We start from the raw sequence: 20,060 nt of genomic DNA, 5'->3' as shown, positions 1-20,060 counted from the left end.
ATTTACAAGTTACCTAATTTTTTTTTACAAAATTGGCATTCAAATACGTCTTGCAAGTCTTCCGATACAAGTTCAAATTAAGAATCTTACTTACAAAAAGCTAATTTAGACCTTTCACTGACTTTTCACTTTTATGACTTCCCACTAGCACAATTTATTTCGACCCTCTTTTTCTGCAAGAATACCTCAAAAGCTTTTTCTGCACTTCATTGCAATTCTTTCATTCCCATTCAAAACACAGGACAATCCCACCGATAAAAAAATCAGAAAGAAAGTAATGACCCAGAAGGAAAAAGAAGGACATCAATCGGTAAAAGTGAAATTAATTCAGTGATTCAGTGCTCATTTTTTGCCAATAGGAAAAGATTGGTATTGTGACGAGACAGAGGAATAAAGTGATTTTTGCTCTTTGACCATTTGAAAAGCCATAAAGTAAAAGTGAAAGAAATGATCATAAAAATTGTAATGGGAAAAGTTGCAATTTTATGAGGCGCCTGCCAGAAACTTTGTCAATTGAGGTGCAAAAAGGAGGAGGTAAAGTGATAAAAAAGAGCTTTAGCAGTGGGAGGAATACAGCGTGTCAATGGCTTTCTCACCTTTTTGCATTAAAACGCGACCCGAGGGTGAATTGTCATTTCAGCTGCTTCTTCAAGGAGAGCGAAAGCAAAAGCTCTTCTTGAGAAAAACATTCTAAAAGTCCTTTTTGGAAATGAGAAAAAAAAAGTATAAGGAAAAGGAAATGAATAGAAATTAGGGTTAAGACCGTGAAGCAAATCGTTTAAAAAGTTCTTGAACTTCCTGTTTTCAAGATTAAATGGTTTTTTGTGGCAACAGTTTTACTTTTTTTTCCTTCATTTTCAGTTGAATTCATAGACGATTTTTCTCAATTGCTAAATCTTAGAATTAATTTCTAAGACTTTCACTATATTTAAATCCAACATTTTTTCCAAATATCCAAATAACCACCTTAATTGAATCGCATCAGTATAAAGCGCGGTATTGTATTAGGCCAGGTAGACGTCATTTAAATGTCCTTTTTTATTGCTTCATAAACATAATAACTAGAATTTAACTATTAAAAATGTATGTCTAATGTCGAAATAGCGCAGTCACGGCTATCCTTAATAACGTGCTCTACAACAACGAGAATGAAAGATCAAAGGAGTGTTAATTCAAGCTTCTCAAGTAACAAAGTGAAGTCAGTCAACGTCCTTTTCTTTTGGCTACCGGTACGTCCTAATTACGAAAGTGGAGAAGAACCATTACGTTATAATAAGGTCATTATAATAAGGTCAGAATATAAGTCAGATAAGTAGTTTTTTCCGTAAAATTCATTTTTTTTCACATTTGGGGTACTCCTTGACATCCTCTACCTTCCCTGTGAATATTATACTGCAAAGTTAAGTATTTCCAAAGTTATAGAGGTTTGAAATCTTAAAAATCCTATACTCAGTATGTAAAATCCCAGCTTTAAATCGCTCTACTGTAAAGTTGGTCAATCGCGACCAATATACAGTGAGTGTCAATAGTTTGTTGCCTAATGGATGTTTGAGAAATCAAGTGAAAAAAATGATAGAAAAAAATACTTTTGCAAATTTTTCTTTTTGCAGATGAGTTCCTTGTAATCCGTAGATATTATTTATAATTTTAAAAAAAAATAATTAATTTTATTTCATATCAAAAATAATTGTTTTCCAAAAGTTGGTCATTTTTGAAAAATCAAAAGTTTGTTGCCTCATTTAAAAAACTAATTCAAAATGGTGAAAACGTGCAACCAACTTTATGTAAACCGGTTACATTTTGAGCTTATGTCATTTGATAGGCAAATGGTGGATTTGTACATTTTTAAGGCTGTCAATGGTAAATATATAGGTGTAAAAGTGATGATAAATAACAAGAAATAATCAGTTTTTTGATAATTCATAATTTAGGTTATAATGGCAAATTACAAAAAGTTGAAAGGTGGGATATTGTCCAGAGATACTGCTGGAAGGAATCGGCGTCGTTTAATTGCCAAATTTTATGGAAATTCATGAAAAGTTATACATAAAATGGTCAAATATTATAGTTATGGAGCACGAGTACATCTGAAAAACGCTACTGGTAGACCCAGGGTTTCGACTCAGAAAGTCGATAACCGCATTCTAGGTATCTCTGATAGTAACCCCATGATGTTTGCTTCAAAAATTCAAAGTCGGCTGGTTACAGAAGTCATACAGGCTTCAAATGCTTCGAAAATCAAACTCAAAATGTAAGAAAATATAAGAATAGGTACTTGGCTCGCAAGATTCCATTGGTAAGCAAAACCAAACTGCGTAAGAGGTTGTATTTTTACGTTTTTAGCATGCTCCAAGTGAATTTACAACCTTTTAACCAGATTGGTTTTGTTTACCAATGGAAACCTGTAAACCAAGTAATTATTCTTACCACTTTCATTAAATTGCGGTTGGTTTTGAAGCCTGTATGCCTTCTGTAACCAGCCGACTCTGAATTTTTGAAGCAAACATCATGGGGTTACTATCAGAGATACCTAGAATGCGGTTATCGACTTTCTGAGTCGAAACTCTGGGTCTACCAGTAGCGTTTTTCAGATGTACTCGTGCTCCATAACTATAATATTTGACCATTTTATGTATAACTTTTCATGAATTTCCATAAAATTTGGCAATTAAACGACGCCGATTCCTTCCAGCAGTATCTCTGGACAATATCCCACCTTTCAACTTTTTGTAATTTGCCATTATAACCTAAATTATGAATTATCAAAAAACTGATTATTTCTTGTTATTTATCAACACTCTTACACCTATATATTTAACATTGACAGCCTTAAAAATGTACAAATCCACCATTTGCCTATCAAATGACATAAGCTCAAAATGTAACCCGTTTACATAAAGTTGGTTGCACGTTTTCACCATTTTGAATTAGTTTTTTAAATGAGGCAACAAACTTTTGATTTTTTAAAAATGACCAACTTTTGGAAAACAATTATTTTTGATATGAAATAAAATTAATTATTTTTTTTTTAAATTATAAATAATATCTACGGATTACAAGGAACTCATCTGCAAAAAGAAAAATTTGCAAAAGTATTTTTTTCTATCATTTTTTTCACTTGATTTCTCAAACATCCATTAGGCAACAAACTATTGACACTCACTTAACAAAATGCATTGAATCATAGAAATATCATTGTCATAGTTATACTCTCAACTCACCATTATTCATATATTTTGGGGGTAGATATGAGAGATAAAAATCCAAATGTGAAGAGAGATATTAGAATTTCTTGAGTGTTTGACAGTTGTCATTTATATATCAAAAATTTTAGAGTATTAGGGGAAAGTGCAAATGCTTGATACGATCCAAGCTTAATAATAACTATTTATTTTCTATGTTAATCAATAGTTGTAACTCACAGCAATATATTTCAATAGCTGATCCTTAGCCTCACATTTCCTAAAAAAAATTAGGATCCTAGCTCTTTTTTTCCTAGTTTCAAGAAGCAAAAATCAAAAATAGGTCCAAAACTGTAATTTCGATACATGATATTTCATTAAGTCTTTTTCTTAATTAATGTCGCTGTTAAGGAAAACTGCTATAATAAGCACATAGAGGGTTCATCAGTATTAATATTTATGCAAAATATTCGTACTTGGGGACACTGTTTTTGTGGGTGGTGACAAATTCATAAATTCTACCTATGTCCATCCTATATTTTAAAAAGGGTCCATGAATGATAATTTAATTGTGGCAACTCTATCTTTAGATGGGATTCTTTCATAATTGCACCTATTGTAATCCTTCCATTTTATCGACAATTGACATAACCTTTAACCCTTTTGCCTGAATTTTAAGGTTGCAGAGTGACATTTTCTTGGACTCAAAGGGAAAAAATGGTTTTCGCTAGTGCCCTAATGTCATAAAAACACGGCTTAGAAAAATTACATAAAAGTGATTTTAAAACTAATAACCTGTCGTACAAACGATTTAAGCAGTTAAGTAGATTAGATTTCCGTCTAAATATTGATGTGCATTTTTTGTATCCGGTGAAATTTTTACAGTAAAAATGGGCCTTCGAATAGTCGAATCAATTATTATACAGGAAGGCCCCGGACCCAACTTATATAAAAATCGCCACTGAATTTCCATTTTCTTCTTGAGAAAAATCTAAGGATTTCCAGGAACTATTTGAGGTGGGATTATGAACCTAATAAGGGAGACATTTTTTTGTCATACTGGAAGAATCCCTTCGGTTTGTGTGTTAATCAGAAAAAAAATCACAAACTTTGGACATCATTTTACAGTATCAAGCATGGACACTTTCCCCTATTATCTTTCAAAGTATTCAAATCCTTTCAAGTATTTACAATATTAATACCCCGTCACCCCGTCTGACACAGAGTAAGGAAGACTAAGCGTTAAATCTTTAATTAACACCTAGCTTTAGACACTATTTTAGGCCTTTTCGGTAAGATCTAAATTGTAGGCCCTAAATAAGGACTATGGTTATGGAATTTTGGACTCTTGAAAAATATTCCATCTTGTCAGTGCCAACATGGCCACCAACACAATTTTCGTACAACAGTTCCAATGCTGAACGGTACGAGCGCAAAGCTCTGTCCTTCGCATATTTTCTATAATGAGAATATTCTATATGGGCGGAACTTCTTAAAAGTACAGTATCAAAGATAGGGGTTAATTCAGGCTTAAGGTCAGACGGGAGAGTATACTCTTTCAAATTTTGACATATGTGACTGAAATGTCATTCGAATTACAGAGAAATGCGAAAGTGAAACGGTTTAAAAATCCGGTTAAAAATCCAGTTCAAAAATGTGAACCGGTCATGAGCCGGTTATTTACCGATAAGTAACTTTTGATAGAATATAATTTTTATTACTCTTTTAACTATTTTGTGGAACCTATTGAATAATTTATGAAACGATAACGATTCAAATCGGTTGTATACCGGTAAACGGTAAATGATACGAAAGTACTTTTGAGAGCATCTAAGTCATGAGATCGAGCATTTCGCAAAGCCTGGGATGCTTCGCCACCCCTTTGTTTGACCAAATTAATTTTCAAAATTCATAAGTTTATTTCATAGTTAAAACAAGAAAAACTGAAGAAAATCATAAAATTGGACCTTTTTCGCAGGTTTAAAAAAAAATAGGTTTTTCGGATAAAATTTTGACTTTAACACTTGGAAGGACCCTAGTGGCAGCCGCTGCCAATTTAGTTTTCAATTTTATTTTTTATAGTGAAGAATATATCATTTCGCCTGGAGGCCTGATTGAATGCGTGCAGAATTTATCTGGCTATTTTTTCGTTATAAAATTTTTAATAAGAATTAAATATTAATGTAAATATATTGCAAAAACAAAAAACTGCACTCGGAAGGACCAAGTGACAGTTGCTGCCATATGCATTTTATATGGAAGTTTTACGTTCTGTAGATGTAATTTTCTTGATTGTTAGTGTATAAAAGCCTTAAAAGAACAAATTGAAAGTGTTTTTGCAAATTATTGAGAAGAATTATGGGGAAAAGTGACATGCCTTTGAATGCGTCAGTTTTTGAATGCTTCAATTTTTCTCCTATTTCCCAAAGCTAAAAATCCATTTTGTTAAGCGAAGTTAATAGAAAATAGTTAATAGTATTAACTATTGTTCATAAAGTAGAATTTTTGCTTTGAAAAATAAGAGAAAAATTGAAACATTCAAAGGCTGCCGCATCCAAAGGCACACCACTTTCCCTGACGCCATGATTCTGATAAAGATGAAAACATCGAATGGTTAAAAATCTTTAGATACAGTACCCAAGGAGATGAAATTTCTGATTCAGACACCAGAAAAGAACTGACTAAAGCTCCGAATGTTAAAATATAATTAAAAATATCAAAATATTATGTAAAATTCGATAAGTGGCAGCGGCTGCCACTTGGTCCTTCCGTGACACTTTTAGTTAGGGTTCTACGAAGTGTTAACATGCTGTAAAAAATAGAAAAAAGTGAGTTTCTGAAATCATTTAGGTCCAACTAGAAGAGCACATTTAATTCTGAAGAAAATAAGCCCCTATGCGTTTCAATCGGTCCATAAGATTTTTTTTGCTATCTTTCCCGCCAATTCGACAAAATCTTAAAAATGAGAAGTGGAGAAAACGAGCTTCAAAGTTTTGTATGTTCATCCGGGCGCTTGCAAAACTGCCCTCTATCTTCGAAAATATTTGGAATAGAGTTCTAAAATTTTGGTGGTGTATTCTTAGACAGTTTATCTATCGATTTAAGCAATAAAAAATATCGATTTCCCTTGAACTTGTAATTCGGGAAACCCCCTTAACCCTTTATGGCCTCTACACATTGGGAGCAATTTTTGTCAAAAGTTGATTTTTTGAAGGAAATTCCCTGCAGCGTTGCAGGGGGAAACGTCAAATTTCTGTCAAAAACGCAATTTTTGACGAAAATTGCTCCCAATGTGTAGACACCTTTAAGGACGATTGGAACACCGGTGTTCTATAAAGAAAATCATTTTTCCTGACTACCTAAAGTTATTTTTTTTTCCTTATGTTTGTACGTAATTGCAAAGCAGAAGGTTGAATGACTCAGGATAATTTTTGCCAGTCTCCAGCTATTTGCTATGTACTAAATATTTAATCTTAAAAATGGCGAATTTTTAAATTCTCATATTGAAAAATGATTTTAATTATTTTTTATATTACCAATTTTTTTTAAGCAAAACTCTTTTGGGAATAAAAACTACATTACTCATACGTAATATTTTTCATTAGACTGAAAATTATTATTCATTGTTATTGTCAGAAAAATCACTTAAAGTTTCGGGCTATTTTTGTCCCTATCGCACGTAGAGGTAAAAAATGCACCGAATCAGACTCTGTTGAACTTTCCAAAGTTAGATGTAGAATGTTTCACAAATTTTGTTTATTGGTTTAATTTTTATTGTTGATTTTCGGTCCGTAAAGTGTCTCGTCGTTAAAGGGTTAATCGCCTCGAGGATTCACGTTCAATTTGAATTCAGAGGGTCTTACTTTTTCTGTGTGTTCACGCCTTTCTCTCTAATAGCTTGTTATCAATATAATGTTGGTTTCTGTGAAACCTATCGAAAATAAAGGATAATATTCTATCTTCTAAATAACGAATGCTCAAGTTGTACTCACTATCTGCAAGTCATAGGTTTGAGCTTTTCAAAACAGAAAACTACAATTTGTACTCACCAGTAGTACTCTTCATCACAGATCACTATTCACAATAGTAATTAGACAAAAAATACTTATTTAGGCAGCAGAATTGATAATTATAACATTTCCTTCAAATATTCACGACAATGAAAAAAACAATACTATCACGAATTAAGGAAACTCGATTTAACTTGAATTTTTAGTGTAATTTCACTGGCTCCTTTGATAAATTCTTTTCATGTCCCTTCAGTAGTAATTTCTTCGTAGTTATCTTCGTAGTTAAATTTTCTTACAAATTTTATCCAAAAATCTCATTGAGTGTGCTTCTAATAATGGAAAACATAAATAAGTAATAATCTTTAAAAATATTACGTTCAAAGATTATCATGAAGAGTCTTTTGGCTTGAAAAACTCATTGATAAATCGTAACTGTGAGGTATGTGGGGAATGTACGTACATTATCCAAAAGAAGAATAACGAGTAACTTCAGTTACAATAAATTTTCCTCAAATAAAAATGTCTTCTGGATGGCAAAGTTTCACCCAACCACCCACTCTTACTGAATAGCATGTAACATAAATAATGAAAGTATAAGGAAATCCCACTAATGTTTAGCCTTGTTCAGAGGGTAAAAGTCGGGTCAAAATGCAGAATGGATCGGGGTGGAGTCTTGTGGAATCACCGTCGACCGCATTTTTCGATGATTTTGAGGACAATGATGACCCAGAAGCAAAGCCAACAGGTTCTTATGCAATTTCCACCCTGGAAGTCCACGAGGGTGCCTTCCACTTCACATACTTGGCCACATTCCTCTCATACATCACACCACATGAGCTGCCAGTGGGTAAGTTAATCCTCCCTGGTGTTCCTGATGAAATTCCTGGCATTGTTCCTTGGTTCACTTTTTCTGGCAAGTCTCTTGTGTTGCAGAACTCCTCAGAGATGTCTTTCGCTCCAGAGTTTCCGTTCCTCAATTGATTCTCGAGGTGAGTATAAAGTCTGGACAAAGTGATACCATAATAAACTGATTGGAGAACATTTTTCAGGCTCTCAAGATCGAGTCTGGATTCATCTGTCTGGTGGGACTTTTCTTCCTCGTGGGCATTATTCCCCTCAGTATTCTCATAGCGTGGAGTTGCGCAGGAAAATCAACAATCTCACAATGTGATTCCCAGTCAGGATCAGAGGACACCACAACGGCATCTTCGATGGTTGGAACAACACCTCCACCAAGATCGAACCTCATGGCCATTGATGAATCCCTGGAGGATGCTCTCAACTGCCGGAAGAGGGTCCTAGCGGGCGTTCTGCAGTTTATTTTAATAGCTCTCCTGGCCAGCATCGCCACGATGTTTGTGACAAATGAGCAAGTGGCTAGTACTCTTGAGAAAACCCCTTCCCTTGTGCGGATTTCACTCCAGGATGCAGAGACATTTATAAAAGACAGTTTCAGGTGATGACAACGATGACAGTAAATCTCACGTCAAATTTAAATTCAAATTCAAATCCTAACGACCTTTTTTCTAGGCAAATAACCTTTCACACTCATTCAGCCCTTTCAAATGTTTCTGAAAGCATAGAATATGATCTGATCCATGTGGATACCCTTCTTGGAGAACCTATCCGACGAGATTTAGCCCAAGCCTCAGGGATTGAAGAAGCCTTCGAAGCTCTGTTGAATCTCTGCGCTCTCAATATTGAAGTTCTCAGGCGTGTCCATCTTCTCCAGAAAAGCGTCTCCCGAGCCATTGTTGTTTCTGCAGATGCATCAGCTCGCATTGAGGATCTCCAGTTTCAGCTGTCAGTGCTCCAGCGCCAGTGCCTGTCCAGGGATAGACCTCTCTGCGATACTCTCCGTTTGCGAGGCTTCGAGGAAAGTGGCTTCATGAGGGCATTGCATGATTTGCAGAGAGATCCAGCACTCCTGAGAATGATGAGCCTTGGTGAAGTGGAAGTGGATAGCCGATGGCAGAATCTTTCACATGAAGTCGCGTCGGCAAGAGCAAATTTCTTTGGGTATCCGCTAAAAATGATGGAGGAAACAGAAGTCCCGAGGGAAAAAGCGCGGAAAGAATTGATACGCCTAAGGGATGCTTTTCAGTGGTTCAGGAGAGATTTTGGGATCCTGGCTAGGAATCTCGTAGACGAGGTAAGTGAGATCAAATTATTATTAGGGAAAGTTTGAAGAGAATAAAAGCCAAAATTTCTGTTTTTTTTTAATTAGGCCGGGTAATCATCAAAATTGGTTCATCAAAAATTGAGATATTTGAGGTTATGTGTAATAAAAAATAATTCTCGTGATTAGAGCGTCATTAACGATCCTATGAACGACCAATATCCTGGAAAGTTGTAATATTTTATGAGACCTTTCATAAGTGCTTTTAGTACTTAAAATCGGTCTTGAAGAAACAGGGATTTGGCAATTTGAATATCATAAACTTGGCAAACTTGATTTCCGGTTCTATCAAATTATTATCTTTCCAAAAAGACATTTTTTTATTTTTTCGCACTCATAGAAATGTTTAGACATCATTACTAATGAAAATTAGTTGATCGGGTGATTATTATCAAATCAATTTAAAATAGTTCTCATAATCTTAAAACATTTTTCTCATAATAATTTTATTAGTAGTGAGAACATAAGGCAATATTTACATGAATAAGTTGCGGCAATTATTTTATAATGATTTCATACAATTACATTCGCTTATGTCAATTAAATGAAATCGATATGCCAACTAATATTAGTCACTAATTCCTTTTAGTTCTCACAACTAATGCAAATAAATGGGCCTATATTTTCATAAAGTTCTGACAACTTTTCAATATTAAAGAGTGGTTTTTTACTTATGTGTTGAAGCTTTTTCGAGCTATATAGTAATCACAACTATTATGATATTGTTATTACAGCCAATAAGATGGGTATCAACCACATTTATTTAGTTATTGGAACTAATATGTTATAGTACCCGTTACTAATCTAATTTAGTAATGATAACTAAATGGCAAAGATACTGTAACTAATATTGGTCAACTATTTCATTTAGCTACCCTACCTAAATAAATAGATGTGTCTATGCCTACTAGATTTTATAGTTTCCATAGCTGTATATGAGGTAGGGGAGGCTGGGGCAAAAAGTCACAAATCGAAAAATTCAAAATTCAACATCTTCCAAGGTAAAAAAAGCGGCTCAAATTTTTTCTATAGATAGCCTCCATAAACCTTCTTCAATGTCGTAAGTTTCTTAGAATTCGAAATAAGAATTTAGGAAATAAAAAAAATCAAAATTTTTAGTCCTATTTTTGAAATATTTTCCTTGCAGATGATAACAATTACTACACTGAGAGAAATCCGAAGAAGTTAAAATAACATTCCGGAAATGTTAATTTTACCCTGCATTATTGATCCGAAATCTGTGTAAATATTATGCTTTTTAGGTGTATTAGGGGTTAAAGTTACCCTTTTTCATGTTAATTTTACACTTAAAAATGTGTAAAATTAACACTAAAAAATGTTGATATATTTTTACACCCGAAAAGTGTTAAAGTTATGAGGAAAAAAAGTTAATCGCACCCTCTTTTTTTCTCAGTGTATCTACTTATTTTTCGAAATTGATGCACTGGTGAATATTTTCTAAATAATTTGGATTTTTTGAATAAGAATCCGCTATCTATTTTAGAATTTCACAAAAGTTCTTTTCTCCAGAAATCCTTTTATTAAAAATGGCCACTTGGGGTAAAAAGTAACAAAAGGTATAGAGCAAAAAGTAACAAAAAAGCGAAGCAATTTCTGATGTCTCACGGCGAAAAGAAACGTCATTACCATGTCTCGCCGCTTGTTGTTTGCATTGGTCAAACGATTTGCAGTCTTCTTTGTGTTTTTTTCTAAAATAGTTTGAAAAGCGCTTTTCTCGTTTTCTCACTTTTCTCGCAAAGGTGTAGATGAATAAATTTTCTATGAAAATATGTCCTTTATTTTTTCAAATTTACGGAAGCCCGTAATAAAGCGAATCAAAATATGATAATACCCCATGTCTGGTACTATTTGCCCCAGCGTTTTTCAGAATGGTCACAAAATTACCTTTTAGAAATCGGCTCGATAGGGGAATGTAGGCAGGCTTCGCACGTATGAGCTTTCGAACGATGCGAATTTTGTCTTTATTTCCAAAGAGTTGATTCCGCATTTCTTAGCCATAAGTTAAGTATTTATAAACCTTATCTTCATTGTAAAAATAGACAGCCAAGCTCTTCTTTCCTAGGTGCTAGGATCATAAATAGAAAATTGACCCAAAATGGGTAATTTTGATGGCGCACATTTCATTTGATTTCTCATAGTTAAACTCATTTCTAAAAAAAATCATTTACACAGTAAATGAAGAGCATACTTGAGCTGATATTTGCGTAATAACTTTTTGCATTGGAGGGAAATTATTTTCACGGTGGCAGAAAATTCGCAAGTACTACACTGTGTGTGGTTTCAAACACTGAATGTGTGAGCGTTCGCACATCCATAAGACAACTCCAGCTTGAAAATCATAACCTCACTAAAGCCTCATAAGCCACAGTGAGACATTCGTGGTCGTTTCCTCTTCGACAGGCGTATAGTCTCCTTACTATCTCCATGAGATAGTTATCTCCATCTCTGTTATTCATTTGTATTTCGCTTCTTTTCTTTTGTTCTAATTTTTATTCTTTTATTCTGTACAATTTTCATGTAAGAGGGCATGCCCTATTGGTTATCAATAAATTCAAATTGGGAATGAGACGACGGTTATTGACAGCGTGAACCATGCAAACATGTTCATAGTCGATTTTTCGATATTCATTTGGAAGAAAAATAAAACAGTGCTCCAGAAAATGTGAAAAAAGGCGTTTTAAAGATCTTTTTTTAGTGCAGTGATAATTTCCGCGGGTTCACGGGGGTACAGTATAACAATCGGAAAATAATTTTTAATTGTAGATAAAATTTATTTCGAGATAAAAAACAATGACGAACCCAAACCCCCATCGTGTGAACGCTGCCTCCGGGGGCAAGAATCGCACAAATCGTCATATTTTTCTTCATTTTCCTGTCCAGGAAAAACCAACAATTCTGTGATAGTGAACTAGGCATGCATAGAAACCTAAAAGATCAGAGAACTTTTTGGTGTAGTGCAATTCACTGCCCATTTTACAGTTTAGTCAGAAAAAAGTCCTGAATATGCAGCACGAAAAAATGTGCGAAGGCTGCCTACATTCCCCTAAAGTATTTCCTTACAAAAAAGAGGAATATTACTTTCATAAAGTTGTAGAGCGGTAAATTTCCTATAAAACTGCGCTAATTAGATTTTTTTGAAGCGATCGAGTAGCTTGTAAAAAAACGAAATATTCGTTTTGTGACTTTTTGCCCCAGTCTCCCCTATAGTTGGGACTAAATTTTTCTAAGAGTGCGAAAGAACATTTGCGACCTTTGCGACAATCCTTCGTGAAAATCAATCAAATTCTACCGTAATAATTTTAATAACGTGAAAATTACGTGTTCCTTACGTAAAATTTCCAATTTGATTATAAAGTTTTCTTGGGATAGAGATTATGGAACAATACAATATTTTTCCCTCAGGTTGATCATCTCTGGGGCAGAATTGTTCCTGCCTTCGATGAGATGCAGATCGGAGGTCGTCTCTTGTGGATTTTCGGAATATGCTGCTCAATTGTTGCCCTTCTGGTGACTCTGCTGATCTATTCCTCCCTCAGTTGCTCGTGCTGTGAGGCTGAGGAGAAAGCTGGTATCACTCTTCTGGGTGGAACAACCCTCATGAGCATCTGCAGCCTCTCCCTATCCTTCTTCTGTGTCATGGTGATGCTTCTCGGGGGACATGGAGAAGTTTTTCTCTGTCGCCCTCTTGCTGATTCACCCAATTATACTGTCCTGCAGCGATTGCTGGATAAACCAGGCCTTCTACTGACCACACAGTCACAAATTGGTGTCATCAACAGTATCCTCAATAGAGCTAGCCATGCGAAAAATGCCACAGTAACCACATCTCTTGGTGATGTTATTGAGAATTGTGGACAAAATGCTTCCACTTACGCCACATTTCAGCTGGAAACTATCCTTGAGGCCAGTCAAATTGCTAACTTGGACAACTATCCCACTTTTACAGAAGCTGTAGAGAGAGTGGTGGCCAGTGAGGAAGATTTTTTAACACTTACAGCATCCCTAGGGCAAATTCTCAACATAATCATCAGTGAGTCACATGTGAATCTCACCAAGTACAGAATGCATCTGAGTCAGGCAATTCCCGAGAGAGATTTGGCCACTTTCATTGACCAAATGCAACGAGTTTCCCTTCAGGTGATTCAGTGGAAAATAGAAAGATATATTGATTCACCAATTTTCCCCATCTAATGCAATTTCCCAAGCAATTTTTTCTGCCTATTCTTTTGGGAATATTGATAGGATATGTGGGGAAATTGGATGATTTCTATATAAAGAGGAATATTTCTATTGAATTTTGGAAGGCAAGATTCAATAAATAAAGGGTGGAAAGCATTCAAGCTTTGCGAAATACTCGAAATCATAGTTTCAAAGTTACTATGCCACGAAATTGGTTTCACATTAATTTTTTTTAACACTCATTTGAAGTTGCGATATTGATCTACTAACCTGTCTCTATGGGTCAACAACAAGCAATTAATTCACATAATTGTGTTAATTTAACTCAATAAAGTCGACTGAACTCATATTGATACAATCAACGAAAAAACTGCCAAAATATCAATTACATTTTCTACATAATTTATTCATAAAATTAATTAAGCACGTGAAAGAGAATAAAACAGGCCAAAAGATAAACTTATTCGATGCAATCAAATTTTAAAATAATTGAACAATATATTTTACTTGGTCAGATTCGTGATGTTGCCACATCATCGAGGATGACAACACTTGGAAGTCGCGCAAGAAGGCTAGAGGTGAGCGTTATGCAGTTTCTAGAGCAGCTGCGGGCAGAATTGCTATACCATCTTACAGCATTGGAACTTCAAAAAGATCCCTGGGACAAGCAATTGAACATATCTCTAAAGCTCCTGAGATCTGCTCAGGAAATCATTAACGAGGAAGCAAGGGAAATTTGCAGGAATCACACGGAATCTTATCAAATCAGGTGAATATTCCATTTGGTTTTCTCAAAAAAAAAAAAATCTCTAATCATCATTCCCAGACTCAAGAACCATTTCAGCACCGCCAAAGACATCCTCATGGACATCCTGAATGGCAACAGTGCTTCTTGCTGGCCACTCTTTGCCATCTTCATGGCAAATCGCGCCCTTTTCTGTGCCCATTTAATGGATCCCCTCAATGGTTTGTGGTTCTCTACCTTCTGCTGCCTCTTGCTCTGGGCCATCTGCACGCCAATCTGTCTCTCCCTCGCTCAGATCTTCAGACGCCTGAGGAAGGTCAGGAAGTTCAGACACACCAATAGTCACCAGTATGGGTAGTTTTTTCTTATTTAGTACAAGAGCCAACAATTGATTGATCTAACATTTGACCCTGATCTTTTTTCTGTCTTGCTCTCTCTTCCTTTTCTTTGGGTCTGATGTGGCCACTTTCAGTGCTCCCTCGGACATCCAAATTATCTCAGAGCAGAGCAATTGGGGGGCAACAACAAGGTAAACCTCATCAATGATCGCCCTTCGTGGCATTTTCTGAAGAAATCTGCTGAGATTTATTACTAACAGAGTTGATGGAATCACAGATTTAAGATTAAGAACGGAAATTTTGATTAAATATATAATAATAAAGTAGAGTAGCATTCAACATAATAAAATCACTCCTGCAGATGTTATTTTTCAGATTTGCTATGTTTTTCAATTTATTAAAATCCTTTTTTCCTGGAAATGTTCAAAAAATGAACTTTACATCAAATAATTGAATTCAGTTCATTGAAATAAAATTGAATTGAATTCAATTGAAATACAGTTTTTGATAGAATACATTACTCCTCTGATCAACTACAACAGGCCCCTATTTTCAGATAAATGTTATCCCTGAAATTCTGCTTTATCTTAGAAAATAAAATCACTTTCCTTTATAGTTTATAGTCAATATGTTTGAAGTTTCATCAAATTTTAAAAAGTTTCAAAATTTTAATATTGTGTAAATGAACATTTATTGGCTTGATTACGGATTTCCCAATTTTGGTTATGACTCAGTGTAAGTAGAAAACATAAAATCCATTAAGATATAGTTATTTTTACCTTGTATTACTAATCCAGAAAAAAAAAGAATTGTCATTTAATCTCAGTTTTTATGCTGATTTCACACTTTTTAAAATTAGGGGAAAGTGGCCCGCCTTTGAATGCGGCAGACTTTGAATATTTCAATTTTTCTCTTATTTTTCAAAGGAAAAACCCGATTACCTAAACTAATAATCAAAACAATTACCTATTTTCTATTAACTTCGATAAACAAAATAGAATTTTGTATTTGGGAAATAAGAGAAAAAAATAAATATTCAAAGGCTGCCGCATTCAAAGGCAGACCAATTTCCCCTACTGAAATTTAATTAATTGAAATTCTGCTTTTTACGTAAACACAGATTTAAGATTTGTTTGTGTATTTCTATTAAATCCAAGGGGTTACTCAAATTTGAAATATCGACACATTTTTTCGTTCGAATCTATAGAATCCATGGAATCACTCGTAAGATTCTAATAGAATCTGAAATGATATTCCTTCAAGAATCACTGGAATCAAATGAAATTACATATTCATTTTTAATCAATATTCCGCGATAGATAATGATAAGCAATAGTACATTACAGATTTCTATGGATTTTTTTTAAATTTTCCAAAAAAGGTTAATAAATGGACATTTTTCACATTTTCAACTAACAAACAATTGTAGAATATGACTGATTCGAAAAAAAATACGATTTCTCCCGTGGCGGATACAAGGTAAAAGACCCAGTCAGCAAATACGGTTAAGAGGGACCCCCGGTCAAGAACAAAATAGTGAATTGTGAGACGCTACATTTTGTCCTATGTTAAATATTTTGTATAGATTGAGGTGCCCATTATTTAGGACTGATAAGAGGCTTTATTTGGAGTCAAGGATGCAGTCAGGATTTCAACAAGACGGGAGAAAAATTGGACAACTATCCCCAAAATAAATCTTTTTTTTTCGAATGCAAAGAACAAAAGTATCCTGAAAAACTATAAAAGAAAGCTTAATTATTAGACTTTAAGCATAATTAAAAATCAATAAAAGGAAAAGGGAATCCATTTAAAATCTGTTTTTCGAGAAAATCACTGTGCCGATTTAAGCGATTTTGAAGGATTTAAACAAAAGGTACAAAAGCTTTTTCATCCCAAAAAGATGTTCTTAGAGACCAAAAAAGGTTTTAAACTTTATATGTTTGTAAATCAGAATCAATCTTATTTTAATGCGATTTTGATGATTTTAAGTGGTTCATATAGCACGTAATCAGATTTAATTGATTTCTAAAAATAAATATTAGCTTTTATGTTTTAAGGAAAAAAGGATTAAAAACACCTTCTGTTTTTTTTTTTAATTTCTTAAGAAGATTTAGACAAGCTATTCCTTAAAAGTTCACAATAAATTAATTTTCAAGTCGTTTTTTTATGATATCAACTTATTTTCAAAGACGAAAACACTCCACAATAAATCGAGTGGAAATTCTGATAAGAAAAATATCTTTTACATGTTTAAAATCAAGAATTTAATTAAGGCTTTTCCTTGAAGAGAATAGCGGGAAATTTTGATCAAGAATGAACCGATAATGTTGTTTTTAAAGTTTCAATAACTTTTTTTCAATAATTCAATTCTAAACATAATTATTTTGAGGCCTGATGCGGAAAGCTTTCTAGCTAGATATTTCCTAAACCTGTTCCACAGCGACAATGTAGCTCTTTCTATTGTTCAAAAATTATCTTGATCGTATTTATAGCAACATCTGAAATTCGATAAAGTCGAAGATATCGGAGATAAACAGAATCACAATGGAATAATTTTGAGAATCACAGAATACCGAATTGAATTTATTAAGAGAATCGCACATTTGGAGTCATTAGAATCACATTGGAATCCCATGGAATAAACGGAATATGGACACAAATTTTCGATTTTGAGTAGCCCCTTTATTAAATCGAAATAAAAATTGATTTTCCTGGTGGTTAAGAGAAATCCTTAAAACCCTGAAAATATTTTATAGCACCCTTGGCCTTGTAGGGGAATTCTGTAACTCTCTGGCAATGTTATATGACAAATTACGTTCGAATCTTAGGAGAGCTTTTTCGAAAATGTAATTCTGTATCCGTCAAAATTTAATATTTCACTGTATTTTCTAGTTGTTTACTGTCCAATTCAGTGTTTTTACTATTAATTGATTTTTGGAATTTATTTTTTAATTATTTAATTAATTAATTTATTTGTTTATTTTTAATTGCAACGTCAAAATCTTAATTTAATTTAATTTAATTTCAAGTTACTCGTTTTTTCCTCTAAAGCGGTTCATGCGGTGTTAGTAACTGTTTACACAAGGTGTAATAAATTCAAAAAGAATTCCAAGATAACTCAGTTTGCCCATTTAGGTAAATGGCTCTGGCTAGCTATTGCATTTTATTATTGTTCTTTTTTAACTTTGAAAAAAAATCTGGTAGTTTCGCCAAAATGCAAATTGTTCAACTTGTTTATTACTTGTGTCTTATTCTTAAGATTTTCTTGTGTTATGACTAATTCTGAAAAATGTAATTTTTTTTAAAAAACCGTAACTTGAACCAAGATTCCAGAGAACATCCAATGCTAACCGATTTCAATTCTGCTAGAAACATTTGTATAACTGGTTAACACATTTTCTTCAAGAACTTCTGACCGGTCAGTATATTTTTGCAATAAAACTGTTAAAAACGTTGCTTTTTTCCAGTTAACGTGCTCGCTGGGATTCTTTAGAATATATTTTTTACAAGTAACAGTTAAATATTGATGGTTTGTTTAATCTAATTCTGAAAATCACACCCATGCCCTCTTGTGGTATAAAAATTTGTCCATTTATTTATTCAAATCTTTATCTATAATGTTTTCCTTTATGATTCCATCAACTCTGTTGATTGATAAAGGCTACAGATTTATGTAATCCTTCTGTCTCACATAAATTTTGTCCAATTCTTTTTCAGACAAGACGACTTGGATATTGACAGGTCAAATTGGTGATTCATGGTGCATCAGTGTCGAAATCCACCAAAAAAAAATAATTGAATTTTTGTAGGAATTGCGAGCTCCCGTCTGCAGGACACTTTGTCATCTTCCAAGATGATGATCGCAGTGCAGAAATATTGATTTAAATGCAATCTTCAGTCCATTTGCCATCGAATAGTTAATTTTATAATACAAAAGTCGATCTAAACCACTTTACATCACAAAAAAAAAGTCTTTTGCGTAATTTGAATTTTTCTCTTGCGGCATTTCAATGAAAATTGGACATTTAAATAACACTGAATATTGTATGAGTTATTTAATTGTTTTGCATTATGTTGTCAGATTTTATTGGACGTAGCTCACGATACTCATTTGTATTCCTTTGCATTGGCAATTGGACACCAAATGATTTGGAGAAATTGGAGTTAAGATGACAAGTTTGCCTGGCTACAGTCAAAGGTGTGTCTCTCACAACTTCATTCATTCTTTTGGGCGATCTTGTTTGGATGGCGGGGAGTGACAGTAAGATTTGCCGAAAATCTTAATTGCCAGAGTGAGAAAAAGAAGTGTGAGATCACTTCTTGATCACATTTTGGATGGTGGCCTAAATTTGATGCTGAAAACCCTCACTCACGCACAAATGAGGTGAATAAAACAACATGGGAATTATATCACCAGATTGAATAAATTTTCTGCCAAAAACTCGATGACCTTTCTTTCTTTCGGAGTCTTCATGTTCATTCACCGCACCTCTTTGCACCACTGATCTCTTTGGCTCGATCAGGTGTTTCAAGATCGAGTGCGGTATACTAAAAAATGAGCACCAAAGAATGCGATCGCACATAAAAATAACTTTCCATTTCATTCAGCGGTCATCGAACATCTTGGCACAGGAAGAAAAATGCATTTAAGGTTGAAACAGACTGAACGTCAAAATAGCAAAACGGTAAGCCGAGACATATACCGAATTGCCTTGAAAATTGTCATAAAAAGAGGAGCGAACCTAAACAGTTCGAAAGGATATTGTAACTTAATCCCCCTTATAAGTGGAAACCGGACATTGCAACTATTACATTGATTAAAATAAGAACAATCAAAGTCAAAACAATTATGCGTAAGGTAAAGTACTCTTTATTCGACCGGTTCCTCTATTCGACCGGTAGATTTATTTATTCAATTTAATTATATTTGCTATAATATTTTGTGTATAATCTAACATTAATAGGTCAATTATTCTTTAAATAATACGAATCAGTGACAAATTCATAGAAATTGATGAAATTCACCATCAAATATTCAAAAATTGACCCACCGGTCGAATAGAGGAACCCGGTCGAGTAAGGGTACTTTACCTTATTTGCAACCTCTCCGAAATAAAACGTTCCATTATCGGACTTTATTTGAAATTTAAAAATACGTTACAATAACGTAACTAATTTAATTATATCAAGACCTTTCTAGCTATACCAAATTTGTCGAGAATGAATGATAGATAGTGTGAAAAACAATAATAATTAAAAAAAATTAAGATTGTAAGGAATCTTAGTTAAAATCTGTTACGAGTGCACTTTTCAATTTTATATAAAAATCCTTGAATGTAACTTTAGAAGAGCGTCTACACTCTACAGTCACCCTCATTATTACGATTGGTAAAAATAAATATAAAA

General features: G+C 33.9%; 1 protein-coding gene across 3 annotated transcripts; it reads left to right on the top strand.

The window, feature by feature from the left end:
* The first annotated feature begins 207 nt into the window (after positions 1-207).
* Positions 208-19,064, top strand: LOC129802990 (prominin-1-A). 3 transcript variants are annotated; one of them, XM_055849265.1, is made up of 11 exons: positions 208-534; positions 7,821-8,039; positions 8,111-8,181; positions 8,242-8,648; positions 8,723-9,344; positions 12,795-13,529; positions 14,087-14,340; positions 14,398-14,670; positions 14,789-14,845; positions 18,372-18,395; positions 18,464-19,064. In XM_055849265.1, exons 1-11 carry the CDS (start codon positions 486-488, stop codon positions 18,537-18,539), a joined length of 2,787 nt encoding a protein of 928 aa, XP_055705240.1. In that variant the 5' UTR covers positions 208-485; the 3' UTR covers positions 18,540-19,064. The 3 variants fall into 3 exon arrangements, with proteins under 3 accessions (XP_055705240.1, XP_055705242.1, XP_055705243.1); XM_055849267.1 differs by having other exon boundaries at positions 14,398-14,664; positions 18,372-19,064; XM_055849268.1 differs by having other exon boundaries at positions 8,126-8,181; positions 18,372-18,524.
* The last annotated feature ends 996 nt before the right edge of the window (positions 19,065-20,060 follow it).

The sequence above is a fragment of the Phlebotomus papatasi genome, chromosome 2, assembly GCF_024763615.1.
Source record: "Phlebotomus papatasi isolate M1 chromosome 2, Ppap_2.1, whole genome shotgun sequence".
Lineage (NCBI taxonomy): Eukaryota > Metazoa > Arthropoda > Insecta > Diptera > Psychodidae > Phlebotomus > Phlebotomus papatasi.
Note: the sequence above shows the minus strand (reverse complement) of the source record. Positions and strands in the feature narration are given on the sequence as shown.